This window comes from Emydura macquarii, unplaced genomic scaffold, assembly GCF_026122565.2.
Source record: "Emydura macquarii macquarii isolate MOO-44397 ecotype Brisbane River unplaced genomic scaffold, CSIRO-AGI_Emac_v2 contig_1254, whole genome shotgun sequence".
Classification (NCBI taxonomy): domain Eukaryota; kingdom Metazoa; phylum Chordata; order Testudines; family Chelidae; genus Emydura; species Emydura macquarii.
Window position 1 is genome coordinate 6798243 of NW_027131391.1, and position 25742 is coordinate 6823984.

General features: G+C 48.4%; 1 protein-coding gene across 1 annotated transcript in view; it reads right to left on the reverse strand.

The window, feature by feature from the left end:
* SCARF2 (scavenger receptor class F member 2) overlaps positions 1-25742 on the reverse strand; it is an 86161-nt gene that overhangs the window by 2658 nt on the left and 57761 nt on the right. Inside the window, 2 exon segments of the mRNA XM_067550295.1 lie at positions 595-747; positions 14855-14976. Of these exon segments, the coding sequence (XP_067406396.1) occupies positions 595-747; positions 14855-14976 (275 nt within the window).

Genomic DNA, 25742 nt, shown 5'->3' on the forward strand with positions numbered 1-25742 from the left:
GGGGGTTGGCTCTCTCCGAGGAGTTGGTGAGAGAACCTGGCGCAATGGAACAGCCAGTAGACAGCTCAAAACCCCTCAGTACAACAACAGCCACTTGCTGGCGGCTGACAAAGCTACAATGAGGAGCCAAGAAAACCATGGTGCTTCTGGGCCAAGAGCTTGGATTGCCATGAGGTGAAGTGCGCGGCCCTCCTACGGCTTGGTGTGGCGTCCAGGAGACCTGGGCCCTGTGTCCCAGAGGGAGACTCTGCAGGGCCGTGTCCATTCCGAGCAGAGACATTTGTTCTCTCGGTTGCTAAAACAACCCTGGCTGTTCTTTTCAAGCTGCTTGGGTGTCGTAGGGGTGCCAGGGTGTTGGCTTTGTTGCTTTGTTTTTGAAGGAGAAAGAATCATCCCATGGGCTCGGGCGAACCACACAAAGCACTGCCCTCACTTTGTCACTCCCCCCTTGTGAAGGCGTGTAACCCCCTGCGGTGCCAGGGCAACAAAACAGAGCTGGAGATTCCCAGGTTGATCAGCAGTGGCAGTGAATCATCCTGTCCAGGAGCACCATCCATCTCCAGGCTCTGCTCACCCTGCCCAATGTCCACTCACCCTCATGGGGTACGCAGTACACGGGTCCCTCATCGGTGGTGTCAAAGGAGGAGAAGGAGCCCCGGGAAGACCAGGAGGGGGACGGCTGCTCCACCACAGATGGTGGCTCAATGAAACTGCAGTTCATGGTGTTCTCCAGGTCATGGTGAGCCACTGCAATGGGAGAGAGTGGAGAGTTTAGGGCAGTGCTCTCACATCACCTCCCACGTGAGCTCCAGAGCCTTCCTTGGACAATCTCGGGGAAGAGAGACTCCCACTTCCAGAGAGCCAGTTCAGTTTCCAGAGCGCACCATTTCATCCAATCCAGAGCCATCCAGTAGGGGCTGCGTAACAGGGAAATTGGTTGAAATAGTAATTAAAAATAAAATAGTAAAACATCTAGATGATCATGTGATGGGTGGCCTCTAAAACGGAAACTCATACTTCCCCAATCTATTACAATGTTTTGAATGTGTCACTAAAATAGCTGGTAAAGGGAGAACCTGCTGACTTAATTACTGGGACTTTCAAAAAGCCTTTGACAAAGTCTCTCACATGCAAGTTTTAAGGAAACTAAGTTGTCATGAGTTGAGAGGTGAATTATGGTCATGGATCAGAAACTACTCTAAAGACAGAGAGCAAAGAGTAGGAATAAACAGTCAATTTTCAACCTGTCGAGTAGTTAAGGTGCTTCAAGGTTCCCTACTAGATCCTGTGCAGTTTAATAGATTTATTAATGGTCTGGAAATGGGGAGGGGAAACAGGGCGGTGGCAAAATCTGCAGATTACACCAAATTATATAGGTTAATCATGAGAGAACAATTGTGGATGTTAATGATGTTAATGAATTTATATATCAAATACTCTCTCTCCCTCTCTCTCTCTCTATATATATATATAAATGAAGCCCTGTATATTATGCTATTAAAATTAATAGCCTTTCACCCAGCTTGGAACAGTGAGGGAAGAACAAGCTATCATTTGACACATTGAAATGTAACTGCTGTAACTATATCTGCAAAATGTACTTTGGTATTGAGCTACTCTGGACATCAGTGGGTGGGAGCCAGACAGAGAGCCAGTGTTAATGATTTACTGGAGCATGGACAATAGCTAGAGCTGGTTGAAAAGAAGAGAAACAATTATGTGAAAAATTTCAAAGTCAGAACAATATTCCATGTGCCCAATATTTATTGAAATGCAAGTTAATAAACATCAGGAGAAATCATTTAAACCCCTCATACACCTCACTGGGTCCTTAATTCATAGATTCACAGATTTCAAGGTCAAAAGGGACCAGTGTGGTCATCTAGTCTGACCTCCTGTAAAACATAGGTCAGAGAATTTCCCCAAAGTAATTCCTAGAGCAGATCTTTTAGAAACACATCCAATCTTGATTTAAAAATTGACCGTGATGGAGAATCCACCACAACCCTTGGTACATTGTTCCGATGGTTAACTGCTCTCACAGTTAAAAATCTACACCCTATTTCCGGTCTGAATTTGTTCAGTTTCAACTTCTAGTAATAGGATTGTGTTAGACCTTGCTCTGCTAGGGCCCATTATTAAGTATTTGTTCCCCGTGTAGGTACTTATAGACTGTGATCAAGTTGGCCCTTAACCTTCTCTTCGTTAAGCTAAACAGATCGAGCTCCTTGAGTCTATCACTAAAAGGCAGGTTTTCTAAGCCTTTAATCATTCTCATGGCTCTTCCCTGAACCCCCTACAATTTATCAGCATCCTTCTTGAATTGTGGGTACCAAAACTGGACATACCAGTTTCAACTAAAAAGATAAAATAACGTCCAGAAGAAGGCCTGGGCATTGTTGTGGAGACCTCTGCTCCATGTGCACGAGAGATCAAGAAAACAAATGAAGCATTTTGGTGCATAAGGACTGGCATGGAGAATAAACCTGAAAATCTCGGACAAGAATGATTAGAGGTATGGAAAATGTGCCAGATAAGGAGAGATTAAAATGACGGAGATTGTTTGGAAAGGAGACACAATATAAATATATCGAATAAAAAAGAGAAGGGAGGTAGGGAATTTCCAGCCAACTTGCTTCATAATAAAAGAAAAAGGGCAACTGAAAGGCAAAATATTTTAAACAGGGGAACGACAGTACCTTGTCACACAGTGCACAGTTACCCTGCGTAACTCACTGTCACAAGGCATCATCGAGGCTGAAAGGTTATCAGGGTTCAGAAAAAGGATGGATGTTTATATGGATAATCAAAACATCCCAGATAACAGTAGACAGAATGAAACCAAAGAAACACAATGTCCCACAGCTTTGGAGGAAAGGTAAATCCTCCTATTTCAGGGCATAACCTAGCCCTAACTGATGGGGGTCAGGAGCGAAATACCCCTGGGGATGATGTATCCCATAATTGCCAACTGCAGGAGTTCTTGCCCCTTTCTCTGAAGCAGCTGAACAGTGCATGAGCGCAAGGCCCCAAACCTGCTCTCCGAAGAGAGAATGGCTGTAGAAAGCAGCTCACCAGAGTGCAACCCGGGAGTAGCCGGCTCAGTGACAGAAAGTGCACTGCAGAGTGGCCCGGGAGTGAGCCAGCAAGTTCTGCAGTGCCTGCTCCAGAACAGGAGATTGCTGGGCAGAACAAACCTGCAGGAAGCAGTGTTTCCTGCAGCTGTTCGGCTCACACATCTGGCCCTTCCTGGGTGACTTGTCGGATAAATCACAGGCTGATAGTGGCTGGGAGAAATCTGGCCACTCCCGATGGGCTCCTTCCACGCTGCTGGACGGTCGGTCACTAAAGCCCAGGCTGAATTTCTGCTCAGGCTCCAAGAGTACAGCATCACTGCAGCTTCCCCACTCACCGGAGCAATTTCCTGCTGTAGCTCTCAGGAAGTGCTAGAGGTTTCACCTGAAGATCATCCATGTGGCAAACACAGGGGGACACCCTGCCACATACTCAGCCCGAGCGCCTTGCGCCTGTCAGCTCTCGAGTGCTAACGGGTCAGCCTGGGTAAATATGTGGCTGAGAACAGCTAGGTCCTGGGGATATGCTGGGGCTCCCCTTGCCTAAGCATGGGACCCGTGCCAGGCAAGGGAGTGCTGAGCTGCGAGAAGGTGCTCGCTTTCAAATGAGACACAGGATTGAGGCTTATTAAAGCTCCCGGGACACTTTGGGCAGATTTCAGACACGGGGGATGAAATCCTGATCCTGTTAAAGCATCGGCAAAACTCCCAGTGACTTTGATGGGGCCAGGGTTTCACACTGGCCTTCCTTTTTGCATTCACAATTTTTGGGCACAAAAATCGCAGGCATCATTTTGCAAAACCTAGAGAAGAAAGGCTGCGACCCCATTCAAACTCCAGTCAGAGCCAGGGTTGCTGTGCCCAGGGTCCTGGCTCAGTTCCTCCCCAGGCAATTCCACCTGGCCTCTGTACATTTCCCCTGCAGCAGCAATTGGACTGTGGTATTCGCCTCCATTTCCTCTCCGAAACGGCGGTGTAGTGTTACATAGCTGCCAAGTCCCACTCTTGAGGAGGCTGCATTTGAGTGGCAGGTGACGGGATTGCTATAGATCTTTTACTTCAGTCCTCACACGGATGTGGGAGCGGTGCTGTGAGACGGAATTAATGCTTACCGAGCGCTTGAAGATCTTCAGCTGGGGAGCGTCAGAGGAGGGCAGAGGACGCAGGACCACGCACGGACTGCCTCACTAAGGGCTGCTCCTGCCCCCCTTCTTCCTTCTGAGCCACACAGCTGCGTTTGGCACATTTCCCCGTGAAGAGGCAGGCACCTGGGTTGAGTTTGGAGGCAGGAGGGCAGGTCCGGGGAGGAAGCATCAGTGTGTATAGAGAGGTGTGTGCGGGCGGAAGGAACGTGCATAGGATGTGCATACTCCCCGTATTTTAATGCCAAGTATTGCTGCTGATTTCCAAGGCAAGGCAGGTTATGTGGGGGACAGGCAGGGCCGTGAGAGGAAAGGGATTTGCTGGGATTTCGCTCGCTGCTCCCGGAGTCATGGGTGTTCGGGCCAGGAAGATCTATCCCGCCTTGAATGTTCTGCTCCTTGCACATGGGAGGCGCCATTGGAGCAGAGGGCTGGGCAGCTTCTGTTCACTCTTCACATTCCTCGCTGCACACAGAGAAGCCAGCATTAGCCTGTCCTTGCCTCCCAGGGAACGAAGATGCATCTGTGGCAAAGTCCCAGAGGGCCCTGGTGGATCGGCAGGCTGCATGGCTGGGAGATGACCCAAGGATGCAAAATAACTTTCCCAGCGGCTGGGTAAACAGAGACTTGTTCACGACCAAAACAGCTTCAAAGCTGAGGTTATGTCCATGCAGAAGCCAGTCTCCTCCAGACAGAGCCCGGTCCATGGAGAGGAAGGCTGGGAGGGACTCCAGAGGGCTCTCTTTGCTGGTGTCAAGCTTTCAGATCACTCCTTTCCCCCTAAGGAGCGATGTCTATTTGTGAAATAAATAACAAGCCGAATAGTGAGTCTCAGGGCCTGGTGCTGTTGGTTACGTAGCAAAAGACCCCACGGCACAGCTTACATGCATGGAGACCCCAGAAATCTTTCTTCTGGCACCAGCTGCTGGTAGCATGGTCTAGACTGAACTAGGTGAGTTTTCTCAAATCAGCAGCTACGAGGATGCTGGGACTGGCCCGGGGGATGCTTGTGTGGGGTGGAGAGCGCATGGGGGAGAGGCTGCTGTGGTTGCAGAGGGGCAGGATCTTAGACAGCTGGGCTCACAGCCTGAACGTTTTGCATACTCCTCCAGAGAATCCAGCCGTGATGAAGAGATGGGATTTGAACTCGTGCTCTCCAGCTCAGGCCACTGCTCCCTAAGCCAAGGGTATTTAGATGGGGAGCTCTCCCCGCCTGATTCAGCTGAAATGGGGTACCCTGGAGAGCTGTGAGGAGATATTCTATACCACAAACCACGGTTGAGATGAGGAGTTGCAGCTGGGGTTCCCTAGACAGAGGAGCTACAGGATCCAGCATGCGGGGCTGGGAAGCTTTCAGAGAGGCTCCAGTGCTCTGAGGAACTGTGGCTACCCTCATGGAGATTCCCCCATTCCAGGGGCAAAGGCACCGTTCTACAGGGCTTAAAGAAGAGACTGACCTGCCAGGTTCCCCCCCACACTGTCTCACCTTCCCCTGCACCTCAGACATTCCTGTTATCCCTACATCTCTACACTACAGGAGATGAAACAGGCATCCTTATCCCCCCCTTCCATGCCTCCCTCAAAACCCTCCTCCATTTGCCATATCAAAACCCTAGTAAATCACGTAAACAAACATTGTAAAGCAAGGTTCAGTAAGTGCAACCTGGAGAAACAAGGTAAGGGGAAGCTGTGGGGCAGACCCGGATGGCCACACAGTACATTTCCACCAGCAGCGACACACCACCTCTTCCCACAGAACGTCAACATCTAAGGAAACACACTACACACTAGTCCCCATCACAGCATGGCACAATTCTTAGTGATGACGTCATGCTGCCCCCACAAACGCACAGTACGCTGGTACCCGAACTCTGCACATCTCTCAGTACAGAGTATTTGCTGACATCGTAATTGTGTGTTATTGAGGAGACCCCAGGATTGATCACAACCATTTTTATACATCACCAGTGTCACCAAAGCATTATAAAGCAACTAGAGTGGATGTCCCAGTTCCCTCTCCCTCCTGTATCTTCCCTTGCACACACCCTAACTTCTCCTTCCTGTATCCCTGCACATACCTCAGATGCTCCTCCCCTACACACCCACCCACACACAGAGACCCTGTAGAGATCAGGGGATTTGGGTGGAACGTGTAAAGGTCAATGGGAAGGAAATTGCTTCTTACACATCCCCCTCAGCTCTGCAGGACAGGAGCCCTGATCCTCACGACCTACCAAGATTTGCAAGACCTGGCCTCCCTTTTTTGCAGACAGATCTGCAGCACAAAAACTGCACCCCACAGGGGACTGTGCCTAGCCAGCAGACCAACAGGCGCTACCTACCTGGGACCTCCTACGGGCTGCTGGGTGCCGAGGACTGCAGGATCAGCGCTTCTTTTCAGCGGGACTTAGGACTATCATAAAAACCCTGAGGAAATTCTGACACACAAACTTGGCTGTGGTTGCTGGCACAGATCAGTAGGGCGAGCACACGCTACCTTCCAAGAACAGGACACACACACACATGCTAGAAACCCAGGCAAGGCAGGGTTATGACGGCACTTCTAGCACAAGCCACCAGACAAGCCCCCTGGGGCAGAGGGCAGAGCTACGGGGTCTGGGTGTCTCACGTTCAGAAGTGCAACTGTGGCTGCATTTCCTGGGTTCTGAGTTTGTTTTAATCCTAAAGCATTCAAAGCATGGCCCTGCACCTGAAACGGGAACTCCACCTGACCTGATGCATTCGTACGGGGCCTTCAGATTACCTTGGATGAGGTTCTAGAGAAGGCCAGTAGAGACCGTCCTGCCCTGGGCTTTTCCAGCTCTAATTTCTATACAGAACCTGAAGATGTCTTTGCTAAATAACGCCTGCTTGGCTCCCCAGCAGGCAGACTCTTTTCCATCCCTGATCCTGCACTGAAGTGGTTATGTCTGTCACGGGCTGTCACAGGAACACAGGACCTGCCAGCCCAGATCACAGCAAGGCCCCACCTAGCCCAGTGCCCTGGCTTTGAAAGTGGTCACACCCAGCTCTCCAGGGGAAGGGGCAGGAGCCTCCTACCAGACAATTCTGGAATAGCATGTGCAGAGGGGAAATGTCTCCCTAGTCTTATCAGTGCTTGACAGCTCATAGCCTGAAGCAGGAGGGTTTAGGTTATTTTATCCTATCCTCTATAAATACTCGAAAGGGAGGAGCAGGTACAATGCTGGAGAGACCAGTTAAGAAGCCTGATTCTAACATATGAACATAAGAGCGGCCATACTGGGTCAGACCAATGGTCCATATAACCCAGTATCCCATCTTCTAACGGTGGCCAGTGCCAGATGCTCCAGAGGGAATGAACAGAATAGGGCAATTACCGAGTGAAGTTCCAGGTTCTGGCAATCAGAGGTTTGGGGACACCCAGAGCATGGGGTTATATCCCTGACCATCATGGTTAATGGACCTATTCTCCATTAACACTTTGAATGTATAGTTGGGATTATGTGTACCAGTGTGCATTACTTTGCATTTAGTAACACTGAATTTCATCTGCCATTTTGTTGTCCTGTCACCCAATTTTGTGAGGTCCCTCTGTAACTCTTCATAGTATGCTCTGGACTTAATTATCTTGAGTACATTTGTATCATCTGCAAACTTTGCCCCTTTTCCAGATCATTTATGAATATGGTGAACAGCACTGGTCCCAGTACAGCTCTTTGGGGGACCCTTCTATTTACCTCCCTTCACTGTGAAAATTGTTTATTTCTATCCTTTGTTTCCTATCTTTTAAACAGTTACTGATCTATGAGAGGACCTTCCATCTTATCCCATGACTGCCTATTTTGCGTAACAGCCTTTGGTGAGGGATCTTGTCAAAGGCTGTCTGAAAGTCCAAGTACATCTACATTTGTCAACATGTTTGCTGACAACCTCAAAGAATTCTAGTAGATTGGTGAGGCATGATTTCCCTTTACAAAAGCCATGTTGACACTTCCCCAACATATTGTGTTCATGTATGTGTCTGATAACTCTGTTCTTTACTATAGTTTCAATCAATTTGCCTGGTAGTGAAGTTAGGATCCTTGGCCTGTAATTGCCAGAATCACCTCCGGAGCCTTTTTAAAAAATCAGTGTTACATCAGGTATCTGCCAGTCATCTGGTACAGAGAATGATTTCAGTGATAGGCTACACACCACTGTTAGTAGTTCTGCATTTTCAGATTTGAATTTGTTCAGAACTCTTGGTTAAATACCATCTGGTCCTGGTGACTTATTACTGTTTAAGTTATCAATTTGTTCCAAAACCTCTTCTATTGGCACCTCAATCTGGGACAGTGCCTCAGATTTGTCACCTAAAAGGAATGGCTCAGATGTGGGAATCTCCCTCATATCCTCTGCAATGATTAATTATTTACATCCATCATTTTGCTTCTCCACAACAGCCTTCTCTTCCTTGAGTGCTCTTTTAGCACTTCAATTGTCCAGTGGCCCCACTGATTGTTTGGCAAACTTCCTACTTCTGATGTACTTAAAAACATTGTTGCTATTAGTTTGTGTGTCTTTTGCTAATTGCTCTTCAAATTATTTTTAGCCTGCCTAATTATACTTTTATACAGGACCTGCCAGAGTTTATGTTCCTTTCTATTTTCCTCAGTAAGGAGTGACTTCCAATTTTTAAAATGTCTTTTTGTCTGTGACTGCCTCTTTTACTCTGTTTAGCAAAGGTGGCATTTTTTGGTCCTCTTACTCTTTTTGTATTTGGGGTATATATTTAGTTTGAGCCTCTATTACGGTGTTTTTAAAAGTTTCCAAGCAGCTTTCAGGCATTTCGCTCTTGTGACTGTTCCTTTTAATTTCCATTTAACTAGTTTCCTCATTTTGGTGTTGTTCCCCTTTTTGATATTAAATGCTAGTGCCATGGGTTTATTTGGTTTTTCCTCCATACCAAGATGTTAAATTTAATTACATTACGGTTGCTATTACTGAGCTGTTCAGATACATTCACCTCTTGGACAGATCCTGTGCTCCGTTTAGGACTAAATCAAGAAATGCCTCTCCCCTTTTTGGATTCGAGGACTAGCTGCTTCAATAAACAGTCATTAATGGTGGCTAGAAATTTTATCTCTACATCCCATCTTGAGGTGACGTACACAGTCAATATGGGGATAGCTGAAATTCCCCATCATTGTTGGGTTTTCTGTTTTTGTAGCCTTTCTAATCTCCCTGAGCATTTCACAATCACCATCACCATCCTGATCAGGTGGTCCTTAGTATATTCCTGCTGCTATACTCTTATTATTCAAGCATGGAATTTCTATCCAGAGAGATTCTATGGTACTCTTTGATTCATTTAAGATTGTTACTCTGTTTGACTCTGTGTTTTCTTTCACATATAGGGCCACATTCCCCACCAGCACAACCTACTCTATCATTCTTGTATATTATGTGCCCTGCTATTACCGTCTCTCATTGATTACCATTGTTACACCAAGTTTCTCTGATGCCTATTATATCAATATCCTCATTTAATACCAGGCACTCAAGTGCACCCATATTAGTATTTAGGTTTCTTGCATTTGTATACAAACACCTATACAATTTGTCAATATTTAGTTGTTTCTCTTCATGTGATGTTATTCAATGGGACTCTTTTGTTTGCCCGTTCTCTTCAGTTCTTACCTGTATTTTATCAATGTCTATCCTCTCCTTCTTAGGACAGAGAATCTTCGTTAATAGATCCTCCCCTAAGGGATCTCTTTCCGAACCGTGTGCTTGCTCTGCACTCTCGGCTTTCCCCCAGCCCTTGGTTTAAAAACTCCTCTATGACCTTTCGAATTGGACACACCAGCAATCTGATTCCATTTTGGTTTAGGTGGAGCCCACCCTTCCTTTCAGGGTCCTCCTTTCCCAAAAGGTTCCCAGTTCCTCCTCCTCTCTGCACCACCGTCTCATCCACGCATTGAGGCCCTGCCGTTCTGCCTGTCTAACTGGCCCTGCACGTGGAACCGGAAGAATTTCAGAGAATGCTACCATGGAGGTTCTGGACTTTAATCTCTTACCTAGCTACCTACATTTGGCCTCCAGGATTTCTCTCCTCCTTTCCCTATGTCACTGGTACCTACATGTACTATGACCACTGGCTCCTCCCCAATACCGCACATAAGTCTGTCTAGATGTCTTGAGAGGTCTGCGACCTTCGCACCTGGCAAGCAATTCACCTTGCGGTTCTCCTGGTCCTCACAAACCCAACTAATGATCACATCTCTCATTATTATTATCTCTCTTCTGAATAACTGGGGTCCCCTCCCCCACAGAGGTATCATCAGAGCAAGGGGATACCATGACATTATCTGGCAGGAGGGCTTGAACTATTGGATTGTTTCCATCTGCCCCAGCTTAAAGTTCTCTTTCCCTGAGACTTTCATCCTCCGCAACAGCAGAGAGGCTGGGAGACCGGGAGTGGGACCGCCGTGGTGTCTTGGAAAGTCTCCTCTACGTACCTCTCTGCCTCCCTTCGCTTCTCCAGTTCAGCCACTCTGGTCTCAAGAGCCCGTACCGTGTCTCTGAGGGCCAGGAGCTGCGGGCACTGAATGCACACATGCGCCGCCAGGGCACAAGGCAGGTCTGCATGCTGCATTCAGTGCAATAAGCCGGCTAGCCCCCACGCTGCTGCTGGACTTCTGTCTGCATTGGTTTTACTCTTGCAGGCTGGGTGTTAGTTGGGATGGGGTGATCGGCCTCAGTGTAGTGAATATTCGTTAGGCGTATCTGGCTCTTACCCTGCCTCTCTCAATGCCTCTGCAAAACTCCACCGTTTGCTGCTCCTACTTGCTGCTCCTCTGGTCGCTTACAAGCTGGCTTTTGAAACCCCTGCTCCTCCTGAGTTGGCCCTGCCCCTTTGGCCAGGGCTACTCAGGGATTAGGGATCATCAACAGATGGCAGGCTGGAGCCTGGGCCGGAAGCTCTCATCTTCAGGCACACAACTCCCTCAAACAGACCACACTGTACACTTCAATCAAGCAATTTAGCAGACGACAAACTCACCCCAAGGGGCACTGGAGAACTCCCTCGTGAAAGCCCCGTTCGCTGCTCCTGCCCTGCTAGAATCACTAGATTCTGCTCTGCTCGCCCCTCTGGACTCCTTCGCTCCAGCACAGGGTAGGTGTAAAACGCTACTGCACCGCAATGGGGTTGTCTAGCGTGCCCGTTCATACATGGCCACAGAGAGGTCGGATCCGACCCTCGGCCTTTCCCTGACCGACACAGGCTCTTCCCTTCCACACTCGAGTGGCTGAAGAACAGCACCAATCTGGATTTGGCAAGACGCGCATGCGGTCCCTGCAGGCCCATGGACTGGCATTGTTTCACTCAAAGTCCCGTGGGGTGGGGGAGTTGGGAGACAAGGCTGGTTTAGGCCCCAGCCTCTCCTGGAGCGACCAGACCTTGACCCAGGTTTGTGCGTCTGTCCAGTTCCTCGAGGGGCTGGAGCCAGACTCCCAAACGGGAGGGAATGTTTGTCCCTTCCTCCCAGCAGGCTGCACTTCTCCTCCTGGCACTTCCCCTTCCTACGCTGAGGAGCCGTGGGGGGTGAGGGGGGGATCGGCCGTCAGCCCACGCCACGCACAGGATAATAATACGACCACATGGCAAGGTCTGAGGGCCAAGGCAAACAGAGCAGAGTGTGGCCAAAGCATTTCATTCCCATGAAATAACAGCTCCCGGGCAACACAGACAGTCTCTGCGGCTGCCTGCCTCCCCCCTCGCCTTTGTGCGAGCCTGTGTATGAGAGCGGAGCCCGCTTCCTGGGCCTTTGGCTCGGCAGGCCCTGAGCCGCCTTCCCACAATGGTGCATTACAGCTTAGAGCTCCGAGGTCTTCTCCAGGCCGCCCAAAGAGATAGTGGGGACTCTGCCCTTGACAGGAGGGGCCCTTCCAGTCCGCCTGGGGCAAGAGGCATGCATTGTCAGCCCTGCAGAAGGAGGGGTGAGGCTCAGGAACTCGGCCGTAAGGAGCAGCCTTTCACAGGGCCAGGAGCCAAGGGGAGTTCTCCCTCTGCCTCCCTGTTTACACAAAGGTCTGATTTGCAGCCAGCTCCCTTCAGCCTGTTCCAGGAAGTGCACACAGCTCAATTCATCCTGCAGCCAGACCTGCCCCTCCACAGAGGCCGGCTTGACTCGCTGCCATAAACACAGCGCTGGTTGGCATTTCAGCGGTAAGGGTAACACTCCTCCTGCTTTGGTTCCCCCGGCTTCCAGCCGCAGCTCTCGGGCGACAGCTCTGCCACAAGAAAGCAGCATCTCAAGGGAGGCAGCAACCAGCCCAGCCGCCTGCTGTGGAGGGAAGCAGCAAGGCTCACGTGCTGCTGGCTCGTCTTGGGAGCCGGCCGCTGAGTGTTTTGGGGGAACTGAGGGTGGGATGGGAATGGGGCAGCGCAGCTCCTCCGCAGTGCGGGGCAGGGAGGAACCCACCAACCACAGCCCAGGAGTGGTCACTCGGTTATTAAAATCCAATCCACACCGCGTGTGTAAGACCGGCCGTGGCATCACATCCCAGTCAGCCAGCCAGCCAGCCGAACTACAGTCACCCGCCACACCCCACCTCCTCGCTCTAGCGCCATTGTACCATGCTGGGATGACCATATGCCCCTTTAAAGGAGATTCCTGGGACAGGCTGCAGATGGAGCATGGATGCAAGGAGCGGTGCAAAGGTCCAGAAAGGCTTTCCCAGCCCCCCGCACACAAACCCCATAGGATGTGTGTGAACAGCCCGTTGTTCCGCCCAGATGCTATCCTAGCTGCCAAACTGTGGGCAGCTCCATGTCACACCTTAGTGCAAATTATTCAGTGAGCTCTTTGGCAGACTTCTCAGTAATTTGCACATGACCATAAACTTCCAAGCGGTGATGGGACATGCCATTGAGTTGCACAAACTGTGGCAGCTGCAGTGGGGGCAGGTGAATGGGTGCAGGAAAGGGTCTGGGGAGGGGATAGCTGAGTGGGTGCTGTGGAGATGCTGGGGTAGGCGAGTGCCTGGATTTACAGGTGAGGGGATGAGGGAATCTGGAAAATATTTAGTGGGCAGCTGGGTGGGCATTGGGGTTCCTGCAGTGGGTGATAACAGTGCCTGGGCTTACCGGAGTAGCTGGAGGTTCTGGGTGCCTTTAGCTGCCAGTTATTGTAATTTTACTGCAAATCTCATACTAATCGGTGTTCTTCTAAAAGCCCTAGCTCCTAGAGTCAAGTGATTACAGGAGAATCTCACCTTGCATTAACAATAGTCAGTGTCACATGTTCTCCACAGCCCTGACAACGTTCACATGACATACTGCTGATGGAACAAGGGTACAAGGAACAGGGCAAAGTTCCAATTTGCACTAAAGTGTCACACGGAGTAGCCCAAAGCCTGGCAGCTAGGGTAGCGTCTGGGTGCATCAGCTCTGCACTGCTCCTTGGACGCATGTGCCATCAGCAATGGGTAATGGGAAAGCTGCTTGGGGCTGCGGAGGAAAACCTGAAATCATGCCCCTTAACGGCTCATACGCCAGAAGGCAAATAAAGAGACAACATGTCTTTCAAAAAAATCCTGTTATTTTTAAGGCCAAGTCATGATTCTTGCTCACTGGATGCTGGGTGTGCAGATCCTGCCATCTGCCCTGCTCCAGACTGCGGCTGGGTAAGCCCTGCGTGGGTACCCAGAACAGGGCTTCTTGCCCCCACTCCCAGGCGTGACTGGGCAGGGCTGTGCCAAGATCTCCATCTTTAACATGAACAAGGTGTTTCGCTGACATCCCAGACTGTATTTGGAGGATTTAAATTCTAAACAAGATCTCATTACTGTCAAAGGACAGCACATTCCAATGTGCAATTTGCACTTCTTTGTGTCTCTCACCACATCACACACAACACGTGACGGAAACAGCCGGAGATTCATAAACGGACCATCACATTGTGACAGCAGGAAGGTTCTAACCCACCAACACAAACATGAGCCAGGGCAGAGAACAGCTAAGGCGTCGGCCAACAACCTCCAAGAAGAAATTAAAGACACGGTGAAAACGCCTCACGTTGCTACACACAGCCCTGCAATACCACTGCAAAGATCACTTCTCATTGGTACACACACAGTCTTGCATTCTCGTCTGCAAACTGGAACGGAGGAGCAGGGGCTTTGCACGGAGCGCACAAAGGGAGTAGTCTTGAACACATGCAACCATACGCAGCGCAACACAACCATACAACACAGCACATACACACCTTACATCCATCACCACATGCAACACAGCACGTTTATCCGTCACACCACACCACACACATGCTACACCTGCTTCGGCATACACATGCCATGCATTCAGACATCACAACAGCGAATACAGCCTAATTTAGTTTTCAGAAAGGCACATTGTTTTCAGGGGTCAGTATCTCCTTGCAGCGGGACAGTGAAGTGTCCTGCGCAGCACAGGACGAGTGTGCTCTGAGCAGCTGGCAATAGAGCTGGGAGAGGTACTTGGGTATTGATTGCTGAAGGCTTTGGTGTTGATTTGCTTGTTGCCAGCTTCAGGGTTAGTGTGCTGTCTAGGCTAGAGCCTCCTGCTCCTCCCACAGCTGTGTTAAGGGCTGGAATACACACCGGAGCTGTTAACGAGCCCTATCACCTTACCGACAACTTTAGGCAGTTTCTGGCGATGCAGAGGAATTCGCGGTAGCTTCATGCTAATTCGACTGAAGCGGCCACACAAGCGCCCTGGTGATTTCTTGCTTGCTGCTGGGTCCTGGTTCGAACTGCAAGAAAATAACCATGCATCAGTCGGAGATACGGCAGAGCACGAGCGGGCGCACCTGCACCAGGCCTGCAGGGGCATGCACAAGGAGCACAACAGCTGCACGCTGAGGCCTCATTGCAAGCGCTTTGCTGGAGATGCTTTAGACTGGCCACGCCTGTGCATGGAACCAAGGCTGGTGGCCCACAAGCTAATGGCATGTTGAAGGTGGTTTCATTTTCAGGAGAAGGACCTAGGTCTGCAGAGACCTGAGCTGAGCTGGGTCAGGACTAGCACAGCCTGGGAATGTGGGCACAGCCTGCACATCAGCCGGGAGGCACCACCTCAGCCTGGTGCAGGGTCCCCGGAGCAGCAATCTGCCAGTGAGGTGCCAGCCAAGGCACAGTTTTACCATCTTGAGGAACCCAATGAGGGACTTGAGTCAGTTCACACTCCCCCTTTATACCAAAAGCCTGGTCTTTGTCTGCTGGATATCCAGAACGTGTCGGAGCCAATCTCTGAGTCTCAGGGGGGGGGGGGGTTGTGCCCCTCTTCCAGCAAGGCCTTCCTCTGACTCTGCCCCCTCTTTTGCAGCTTACAACCCGCCTGCAACTCAGCCTACTCCATTTCTTGGCTCGGCCTGGTCAGACCTCTGGCATACCCTGAGTCTGTTTGCTGGCATGGGTCCGTTTCATCACCACCACCCTCTGAGCCCCAGAGATTACCCAGCAAATGAGGGGAGATTGAGACCACACTGTCAGAAATGCAACAGAAAACGTGGATGCAGCCAGACTGGTCACAAAGCAGTGCTGGTCTCTCCTAGGGCTCCCCTCACACAACATTTTGTTTCACTTTATGATGCCCCAGCCGCTGTCTCAAACCACACTCCCCTGCGACCCAGATTTCTATGCAGAAATCTACCTGGCACTCTGCGTGTGCATGCGTGAGTGCACGTATAACAGGGAGAGAGGGAGACATTGTCAGGAAGGACCGAGTGGGCAAAAGGGGAGAGGGGGTAGCTCTCTATGTCAAAAATAGCATCACCTGTTTCTAAGTCACTGGAAACTCAGAACCAAATGATCTTGAATGCTTATAGATCTAAGTCCTAATGGATACAACACAAGATGGGTACTAGCTGGTGTCTGCAACAGACCTCCAAATCACACTAAGGAACAGGACAACCAACTCTTTAAGCACCTACCTATAATGTGTAAGGATTGTGATTATGGGGGACTTTAGTTTGAGTGACATATACTGAAAATCTCATGCTGCAAGTGCTAAAATATCCTCAGGATTTCTAAATATTATAGATGACAATGTCCTAACTCAAAAAGTGTTATGTCCAAAGGGGGGAAATTCTTTATTAGACCTCATCTTCACAGAACTAAAGAAGGAAGGTTACTTACCTTAGAGTAACTGGAGTTCCTCGGGATGTGTGGTCCCTATGGGTATTCACTTTGGGAGCACATGTGCTCCTGCATTCAAGACTAAAAACTCTTCAACAGCTGTATCTGTTGGTCCGTGCCTGCGCTCTTTGCATCTTCATGCTCCCAACTGAGGGCATTGCAGACTGATTGCCTCTCCAGTTCCTGCTCAACCATTAATAACCTTAGTATAAGATTTGAAGCAGAGGAGAAGGAGGGCGGGTCATAAATACCCATAAGGACCACACATCTAAAAAGACTCCAGTTATTATACAGTCAGTAACCTTCCTTTCTTCTTCAAATACTGGGCCCTTCAGCATTCACTGTGGGTGACTCCAAAGCAGTGTCTTTTGAGCAGGAGGGTGCGAGGAGTTCCTCTGCACTCCTGTCTGCAGGATTGCTGAACCGAAGCAGTGACTCTGAAAAAGATTTGGGGGTCATGGTGAATAATCAGTGGCACATGAGCTCACAGTGTGATGCTCTGGCCAAAAGAGCTAGTATGATCCTGGGATGCATAAACAGGGGAATCTCCAGTAGGTGTAGAGAGGTTATTTTACCTCTGTATTTAGTACTGGTGTGACCACTGCTGGAATAATGTGTGCAGTTCTGGTGCCCAGAATTCAAGAAGGATGTTGATAAATTGGAGAGGGTTCAGAGAAGAGCCATGAGAATGATTAAAAGACTAGAAAATATGCCTTATAATGATAGATTCAAGAACTCAGTCTATTTAGTTTAACAAAGAGGTTAAGGAGTGACTTCATCATAGTTCATAGAAGTATCTACATAGGGAACAAATATTTATGGGCTCTTCAATCTAGAAGAGAACGGTCTAACATGATGCAATGGCTAGAAGTTGAAACTAAACAAATTCCGACTGGAAATAAGGCGTAAATTTTTAACAGTAAGGGTAATTAACTAGTGGAACAAGTTACTATGGGTCATGGTGGATTTTCCATCACCGAATTTCATCTGCCATTTTGTTGCCTAGTCAACCAATTTTGTGAGATCTCTTTGTAACTCTTCCCAGCCAGCTAATATCTTGAGTCATTTTGTATCATCTGCAAACTTTTACACCTTACGGTTTATGCCCTTTTCAAGATTATTTATGAATATGTTGAATAGCACAAGTTCCAATACAGAACCTTGAGGGGCCCCAATATTTACCTGTTTCCATTGTGAAAACCAACCATTTATTCCTACCCTTTGTTTCCTATCTTTTAATCACTTACTGATCCGGGAGAGGACCTTCCCACTTATCTTATGACTACTTATTTTGCGTAAGAGTCTTTAGCATGGTACCTTGTCAAAGGCTTTTTGAAAGTTGTAATACACTACATCCACTGGATCGCACTTGTCCACATATTTGTTGCCACCCTCAAAGAATTCTAAAAGATTGGTGAAGCATGATTTCCCTTTATAAAAGCCATGCTGACTCTTCCTCGACATAGCACAATTCTGTTCTTGTATTATAGTTTCAATCAATTTGCCTAGTACTAAAGATAGGCTTAGCGGCCTGTAACTGCCAGGGTCACCTCTGGAGCCTTTAAAAAAAATTGGCGTTACATTAGCTATTGTCCAGTCATTTGGTATAGAGGCTGATTTAAGTGATATGTTACATGCCACACTTAAAGTTTCTGCAATTTCATATTTGAGTTCCTTCAAAACTCTTGGGTGAATACCATCTGGTCCTGATGACTCATTAATTTATCAATTTGTTCCAAAACTGCCTCTATTAAAACCTCAGTCTGGGATAGTTCCTCAGATTAGTCACCTGAAAAGAATGGCTCAGGTGTGAAAATCTCCCACAACCTGTATTATGCAGGATGTCAGACTAGGTGATCAGAATGGTCCCCCTGACTCTGTAGATGATGTTCAGAGCAGCTCAAGAGCCATGTGGTACCTGGCAATCCCTGGAGAAAAGCTCCCTGCCGCCATCAGCATTATCGATCACTGGTGTTCAAAAATCATGAGTTAGGTCTTCCACATAATGAGATTTTTAAAAATAATAAATGTTGGTTTTGTTTCTTTGCTTCTGGTTTCTGAGTCTTTAGGGAACATGTTTTCATGCTTACTGTAAATCTGGCAGAGCAGGTGCTAGCTCACGCCAACACCCCTAGGCCTGAACTGAACAATTACAAATACAGAGCTGGAACCAGTCAGGCTCACCTGTGTGTTAGTGCTGCTAAAATAGATATTACAGCTATAAACATGTGCTTGGTGTTTAATCTTTATGAAATATTTGTGTATTAATCTCACTTATAACATCTATCCCCTGAGTCATAAGGTGATATTAAGTGTTTGCGTGTAATCCTTTGTAATTGTGCAAATCATCAAACAGAAAAGACGCATTAATCAATGTACAATTCTGGCTTCTTATAGGTGTTAGGTCCTGCCCACCAAGAAGGCCCATTGAAACCAAATGAGCCATTGTAAAACATCAATGAACAAGGACTTCATTAACTGCTATCCTTAAAGAGAAGATACATGTATGAGCTCACCCCATCAGCTTGGACTCTGGGGGGAAGGGAATAAAAATCCTTGATAAGAGGAAACTGTATCTCTATGTTGCTTGGACTTTGGGAAGGCAAGTTTTATAAGCATAAGCAAGGGATCCCCAGCTGCTTAGTCTGGGTTAGCCCTAAAAGACACACATAGCTTGCATATTAGGACGGAAGAATCCCATGCACAGTTACAGACTGGGGACCGACAAGCTAGGCAGCAGTTCTGCAGAAAACGTCCTGGAGGTAACAGTGGATAAGAAGCTGGATATGAGTCAGCAGTGTGCCCTGGTTGCCAAGAAGGCTAATAGCATATTGGGCTGCATTAGAAGGAGCATTGCCAGAAGATCATGGGAAGTGATCATTCCCCTCTATTCGGCATTGGTGAGGCCGCATTTGGAGTATTGTGTCCAGTTTTGGGCCCCCCACTACAACAAGGATGTGGAGAAGTTAGAGAGAGTCCAGCGGAGGGCAACAAAAATGATGAGGGGGCTGGAGCACAAGACTTATGAGGAGAGGCTGAAGGAACTAGGCTTGTTCAGTCTACAGAAGAGAAGAATGAGGGGGGATTTGATAGCAGCCTTTAACTACCTGAAAGGGGGTTCCAGGGAGGATGGAGCTAGGCTGTTCTCAGTGGTGGCAGACGACAGAACAAGGAGCAATGGTCTCAAGTTGCAGTGGGGGAGGTCTAGGTTGGACATTAGGAAAAAGTTTTTCCCTAGGAGGAGGGTGGTGAAGCACTGGAATGGGTTACCTAGGGAGGTGGTGGAATCTCCATCTTTAGAGGTTTTTAAGCTGTGGCTTGACAAAACCCTGGCTGGGATTATTTAGCTGAGGTTAGTCCTGCTTTGAGCAGGGGGTTGGACTAGATGACCTCCTGAGGTCCCTTCCAACTCTATGATTCTATAATTACATCAGCTCATATCACCTTTTGGAATCTAAGACTGTATTTCATCTCTGTGTGTATGTTTACCTGCTTTAATGCTGTAAATGACTCTCATTTCTTTTTCTTAGCTGATAAAGCTTTAGATAGTTTATTATAGGATTGGCTATAATGGTTGTCTTTTGGTGTGAGATCTAAAGTGCAAATGATCTGGGGTAAGTGACTCATCCTTTGGGAGTGGAAGTAACCTGAATGTTGTGATTTTTGGTGTAACGGACCATCTATCACAAAGGCAAGCTTACCTGGGTAGCCAGATCAGAGTTCCCAAGGGAACTGTCTGTGACTCCATGTTAAGGCTTGTTATAGTGCTTGAGGAGTTCACACTTGATATTTGCTTGGTGAAATCTAAGTATAGAACACACAGCCAGTCTGGGGTCTATGCCCTGCTTCTTCACAGTTTGGTACTCATGCTCTTGAGTCACTTCAGACAGCTTGATACTTACCGCTGCAGCCATGACGGCTATTCTATTCTACATAGGTTTCTATACCATGTTCCTCACCATAGCAGCTGAACACCTTCCAGTGGTACATTAAGCACCATAACTAATATATCTGTCACATGCTGGGTTTTTTTTTCTCAGCCTCTCCCCAGAGGGAGAAGCACTTGCAGTGCACTGTCTTCCTTTGATAGATTGTCTCCTTTTATTATTGTTATTAACTATGCTGTTGCTCTGTGTTTACGTCAGAGAAGGGGAAGTCAAAGAAATGCACCTTGCACATGGAGCAGAAAGTGGTGAGGTTTCTGATGGTCCTTAGTTCCTGGAAGTTCATTCCAGAGTCTCGGCCTGCCCCCGGGAAAGGTCCTGGACCCCACATAGACAAACTTTACTCTTACTGTTGAGAGCTCCATTGTATCAGAGGAATAGAGTTGTCGACCATGGACTTTGTCCCAGAGCTTTAGATGATCTTCTAGATACCCTGGAGCCTTTGAAAATAAGGACTGGGAGCGTGAACTTGAGCTGAAATTCCACTGGAAGCCAGCGTAGGGAGGAGAAGAAAGGTTTGATGAGCTCCCAGTTAGTTGCTTGTATTGCTAAGGAGGCGTGCTGCAGCGTTCTGAACTAGCTGGACTTTCCCTGGTGCTGAAGGCTTCGTGGCCAGGTATATCACATTGCTGTAGTCCAGCCGAGAGGTGACGAAGGCATGAATAACTGAGGCCAGGTTTTCATCCGCCAGGATGGGATGGAATTTCATAGCCAAGTGGAGATAGAAAGATTTACTTGTGGATGCTGCTGTGTGACAGCTCAGCATCAGAGAGGGATTCAAGAGTACTCCTAGACTATGGGCTGAATTGACCAATTGTGGTTGTGTATCTTCAAATAACAGAGACTGCACTATAGCTGCAAGCTCTTCAGAATGCTTTCTTCTGCCCACCAGTGCCACCCCATCTTGTTTGGGTTCAGCTTCAACATGCGGTTCTTCTTCCAAGAGGGGATCTCATCCATGCATTGAGTCATCCTGGTGAGAGCGGTGTAGTTGTATGTGGTGAAGGAGAGGTAGAGCTGTCTGCCATCGGTATGTGGCTGGCACCTGAGTCCATGTTGTCTGACCAGTTCACCTAGTGGTGGCATGCAGATGTTGACAAGGAACAGAGAGAGAACTGATTCTTGTGAGACTCCACAAGTGACAGGTCCAGCAGTAGAGATGCAGTTTGCCATCACTGCTCATTGAGTGCATCTCTCCAGGAAGGCCTCATACCAGAGGGCTAGAAACACATATTTTTAAAAGGGAAACTAAGACTCCCACTTATTCACAACACTCTAAGATCTGGGGCATTATGAAAAAGCCCAAATGTCAGAAGACTTAGGATGAAATCATGAAACCTGGATACACTGAGCCATACCTCTCCACCACATTTACCAGGGCTGGGTGCAAGTAGTTGCTATCTCAGGAACCGGGGGTTTCTCAGCTGGCTAGACCCAGCTGCTCTCCAGCCTCTGTGGTGTTTAAATGGGAGGGGAAATGAGGCCAGGCAAGGGGGAACATGAAGGGAAGCACCCATGAAACAATCTCTCCATTAAGATACGGGCTCCACCATCCATTCAAACCCCTGCCTCCCTTCCCTCCATCTCAAAAAGGGCCAAGAGGAAGTACTTTGTGCCTGCCCAAGATTTTGAATTCCTATTCACTCATCCCCGCTGGGATCCTGGTGGTATCCGCAGTCAATGAAAGGGAGAGGCAGGCCTTCAGAGGGCAACTCCTAAAGCAAAAGACTGGAAGAAACTGGACCTTTTTGGCAGAAAGGTTTAGTGTACTGGGGAAACTGCAGCTTAGGATCACCAACCAGCAGGCACTGCTGGGCAGATACGACTTTAACATGTGGAGCTCTATGCTGAAGTTCAGAGACTTGTTTCCCAGAGAGACCAGGCAGGAATTCTACATGCTGGTGGAGGAGGGGAAGTCGATAGCCAGGGATTCCTTGCAAACTGCCCTGGATGCAATGGATTCGGTGGCCAGGTCCATGGCCTCCATGGTGGCCATGCATAGGAGCTTATGGCTACAGTCCTCGGGTCTCTCGCTTGAGGTCAGCAAACCCTTAAAGACCTCCCCTTCAAAAGGGCTTCAGTCTTTTTGGAGCATATGGACATGAAGCTCCATGGGCTGAAGGACTCCAGAGTGACCCTCAAGTCCCCGGGATTGTATACCCCAGTGACTTCGAGGAATTACTATAGACCTCAGCAGCCCACCTGTTTCTCTGCCCCACCATCCTATCACAACCTGCAGAAGAAACAGAGCAGGGGCTTTAGATGCAGACAGGTACCCCCGTCTACTTCAGTGGCAATGTCTGTCTCACCCAGACATCGAGGTCTCTAAGCAGACCTTTTTATGGGATGCTTAAGAGCGTCATAGCAGTCCCTGTGTTGCCAGATCCTGTTTCCCCTTTATTTTTGGACCACCTGTTCCATTTCATCATGGCGTAGTCCCATATCACCACAGACCATTGGGTGCTAAGCATAGTGGAAGAGGGTTATACGCTCCAATTTATTTCTATCCCCACCCTCCTTTCCCATCCCTCTTCAGGGACCCCTCTCATGAGCAACTTCTAGTCCAGGAAGTGCAAGCTCTCCTCTGGGTGTGACCTATGGAAGAGGTTCCACAAGATTTAAGAGGGAAGGGGTATTACTCCTACTATTTCCTAATTCTGAAAGCCAAGGATGGTCTGAGACCTATTCTAGACCTGCGCCTGCTCAACGACTACTTCAAGAAACTGAAGTTTTGCATGTTCTCCCTGACTTCCATTATCCCTTCACTGGATCCTGGTATTGGTATGTTGCCCTCAATTTACTTTCATATTTTGATCTTCCAAGGCCACAGAAGGTTCCTTAGGTTTGTTGTAAACCAGGCTTGCGACTAATTCACAGTACTCTCATTTGGCCTGTCGATGGCCCTCTAGGGGTTCAACATGTGCCTGGCAGTAGTGACAGCCTTCCTGAGAAGATGGGCAGTGCAATCTGGATGATTGACTAGTCAAAGGCCGGTCCAGGGCTCAGATAAAGTCCAGCATGTCCTGTGGCGGTGGTCGGAGCATGCACACACCTACAGTGGAATGGACATGTGCAACACATCTCAAAGAACAACAGTTACGGAAAGGTTAGTGACTGTTTTTTCTGTCTGATGCAGCTCTGTTGCATGGCTCCCCTGACTGGGTTTAAGCAAAACGGTCCTTGACTAGTGTTTTCCAACATGGTTGTAGGTAGTACGCATAGTTCTGTGTTTGTACAGCACGTAGCACAATGGAGCCCAGGTCCATGACTGGGACTCCTAGTTGCTATGGGAGTACAAACAAATATCCATAATAATGCTGTGATGTGAACAGGCTGAAGAGTCAAGGAGACACCTAGAAAGAGAAGCACAGAAGAAAGGCTTTGTGCTCACTACAGTTCCCTCTAGCCCTCTGACCCACGACAGGAACTCCCAGTTGATTCCTTGTGATATGCTGTCATGTCATTGCACTGTCACTAGAGGGCGCGAGGGGACGGCACTCAATATCCATCTGGGATTTTGCACAGAACATGGAGCAGACCTGAATTAGTCAGAGCCTGAACTGGCCCTACCCACCCTGAAGAGTTTCTGCCACTTCACTGCTGCTGGCTGGGGTGTTGCCATTCCTTTCTGGAGCTCAGGGCTGGGGAAGCAGCAGGCTACACTTTTCAGAGCTAATGCCATCCTGCAATGAACCAGCACAGCCACAAAAAGCTAGAGAGCCCAACAAACTATGGACGGAGGAAACGATTTCAAGACTTTTCCCAAGCATTACTTCTGAAAACGAGTCTGTGTTTGTGAAGTGGCTTCTTTTAGCTGCACGATAATTATATGCAGACGACATGTTCTCCAAACCAGATGTATAGTTTTGGAATTAAATTGGCAGTACTGCCAGATGGAGGCTTCCTGAAAATTCCCATCTAGCAGTCAACAGTATGAGATGCAGCCACACTGCAGGGAGATTTTTTCCACAGCTATTTCAGTTGGAAGGGATCTGCTGGTCACGTCTTCGCTTCCTCATGGTAGCAAGATATAGCCTATGGCTGGCCTGGATGCTTTTATTGATCTGTGCATTAAAACTGACAACCACTTATCTGAACACTGCCAAGAAAGAAGGATGATACGCTGAGCCATGCCAGTTTTGATGGCCCTGACCAGTCAATCTCATGCACCCATTCTGCAGTCCAAACCCATGCAGCTTGATAGGGCCCAGACCCACCTCTCCAAAAGTGAAAAGGCTCAATGCCAGGCAGGAGACCTCTGTCTGTATTGTGAACAACTGGGCATTTTGCTTCATCCTGCCCATGTAAAGCCTGACCCTCACCTTGATCAGGAAATGCCACAGCCCCAAAAGAGGGTTTGAGCTAGGCTGGCTTTCCTCCCTTCATTTGGTCATGCAGAACCTGCATCTGTCCACAAGGGCTGTTGCAGTGTCCAAACAGCAACAACAGCCTTCCAGCTTCCACTTCATCTGCGGCGCTCTGCCATGCAGGCCAGTCAAGAAGTGCTAGTCAATTCTGGGGCCTCTACTAACTTTATGGACTTGAAGTTTGCCTGGGCACGTGGGATTCTGACACAGCACAAGATCATCACCAACCTCATCACCCACCTCATGCAATCTGTTGATGGGTCCTTCCTCTCATCAGGCCTGGTCACATGAAAGATAGTGTCCTTGGAAGTCACAGCCCTTCAGGGCCATCGCAAAACCCTGCAGTTCAGCCTGGTTCATTCCCTGCATTTCCTAGTCATTCTTGGCATCTCCTGGCTCACCATGCATAATCTGCATATTCACTGCGGGGCAGGCATGGTTCGTTTTTGCTCACCATTTTGCCAACAATCTTGTCTCCCCAAACCCAGTTCCCTGCCAGAGGCCATCTTTAGTTTAAACCCAAGGAACCATGGTATCCCTGGCAATTCAGGAACAAAGGGGATCATGTCAGCAGAACCTCCATCAGTACTACCAGCTCCCCCAGTAGCCCCAGCTATACCAGTGAAGTACAGGAATCTGGCAGATGTGGTTGATAAGATGAAGACTGATATACTGCAGCTACAATTGCCCCATCAACCTCCAGACAGAAGCCAAGGTTCCTTGGTGATGTACCAATTCCATCTCAGAGCCTGAGCTGCAGGTGCTTTGAGAATACCTCTGTAAGAATCTGGAAAAGGGATTCATCTGCATAGCCACGTCCCCGGCAGAAGCCCTCATTTTCTTTGTGGCCAAAAAAGATGGTTCTCTGTACCCCTGAGTAGACTATTAAGCCTTGAATAAGTTCACCATCTGGAATCGATACCCTCTACTGCTCTTTGAGACACTTTACTCTGCTAAGATCTTTACCAAGCTGGACCTCCATGGAGCTTACAACCTGGTACATATTCAGGAATAGGATGAATGGAAGACTGACTTTCACACCCAATATGCGCACTTTGAGTACTTGGTAAT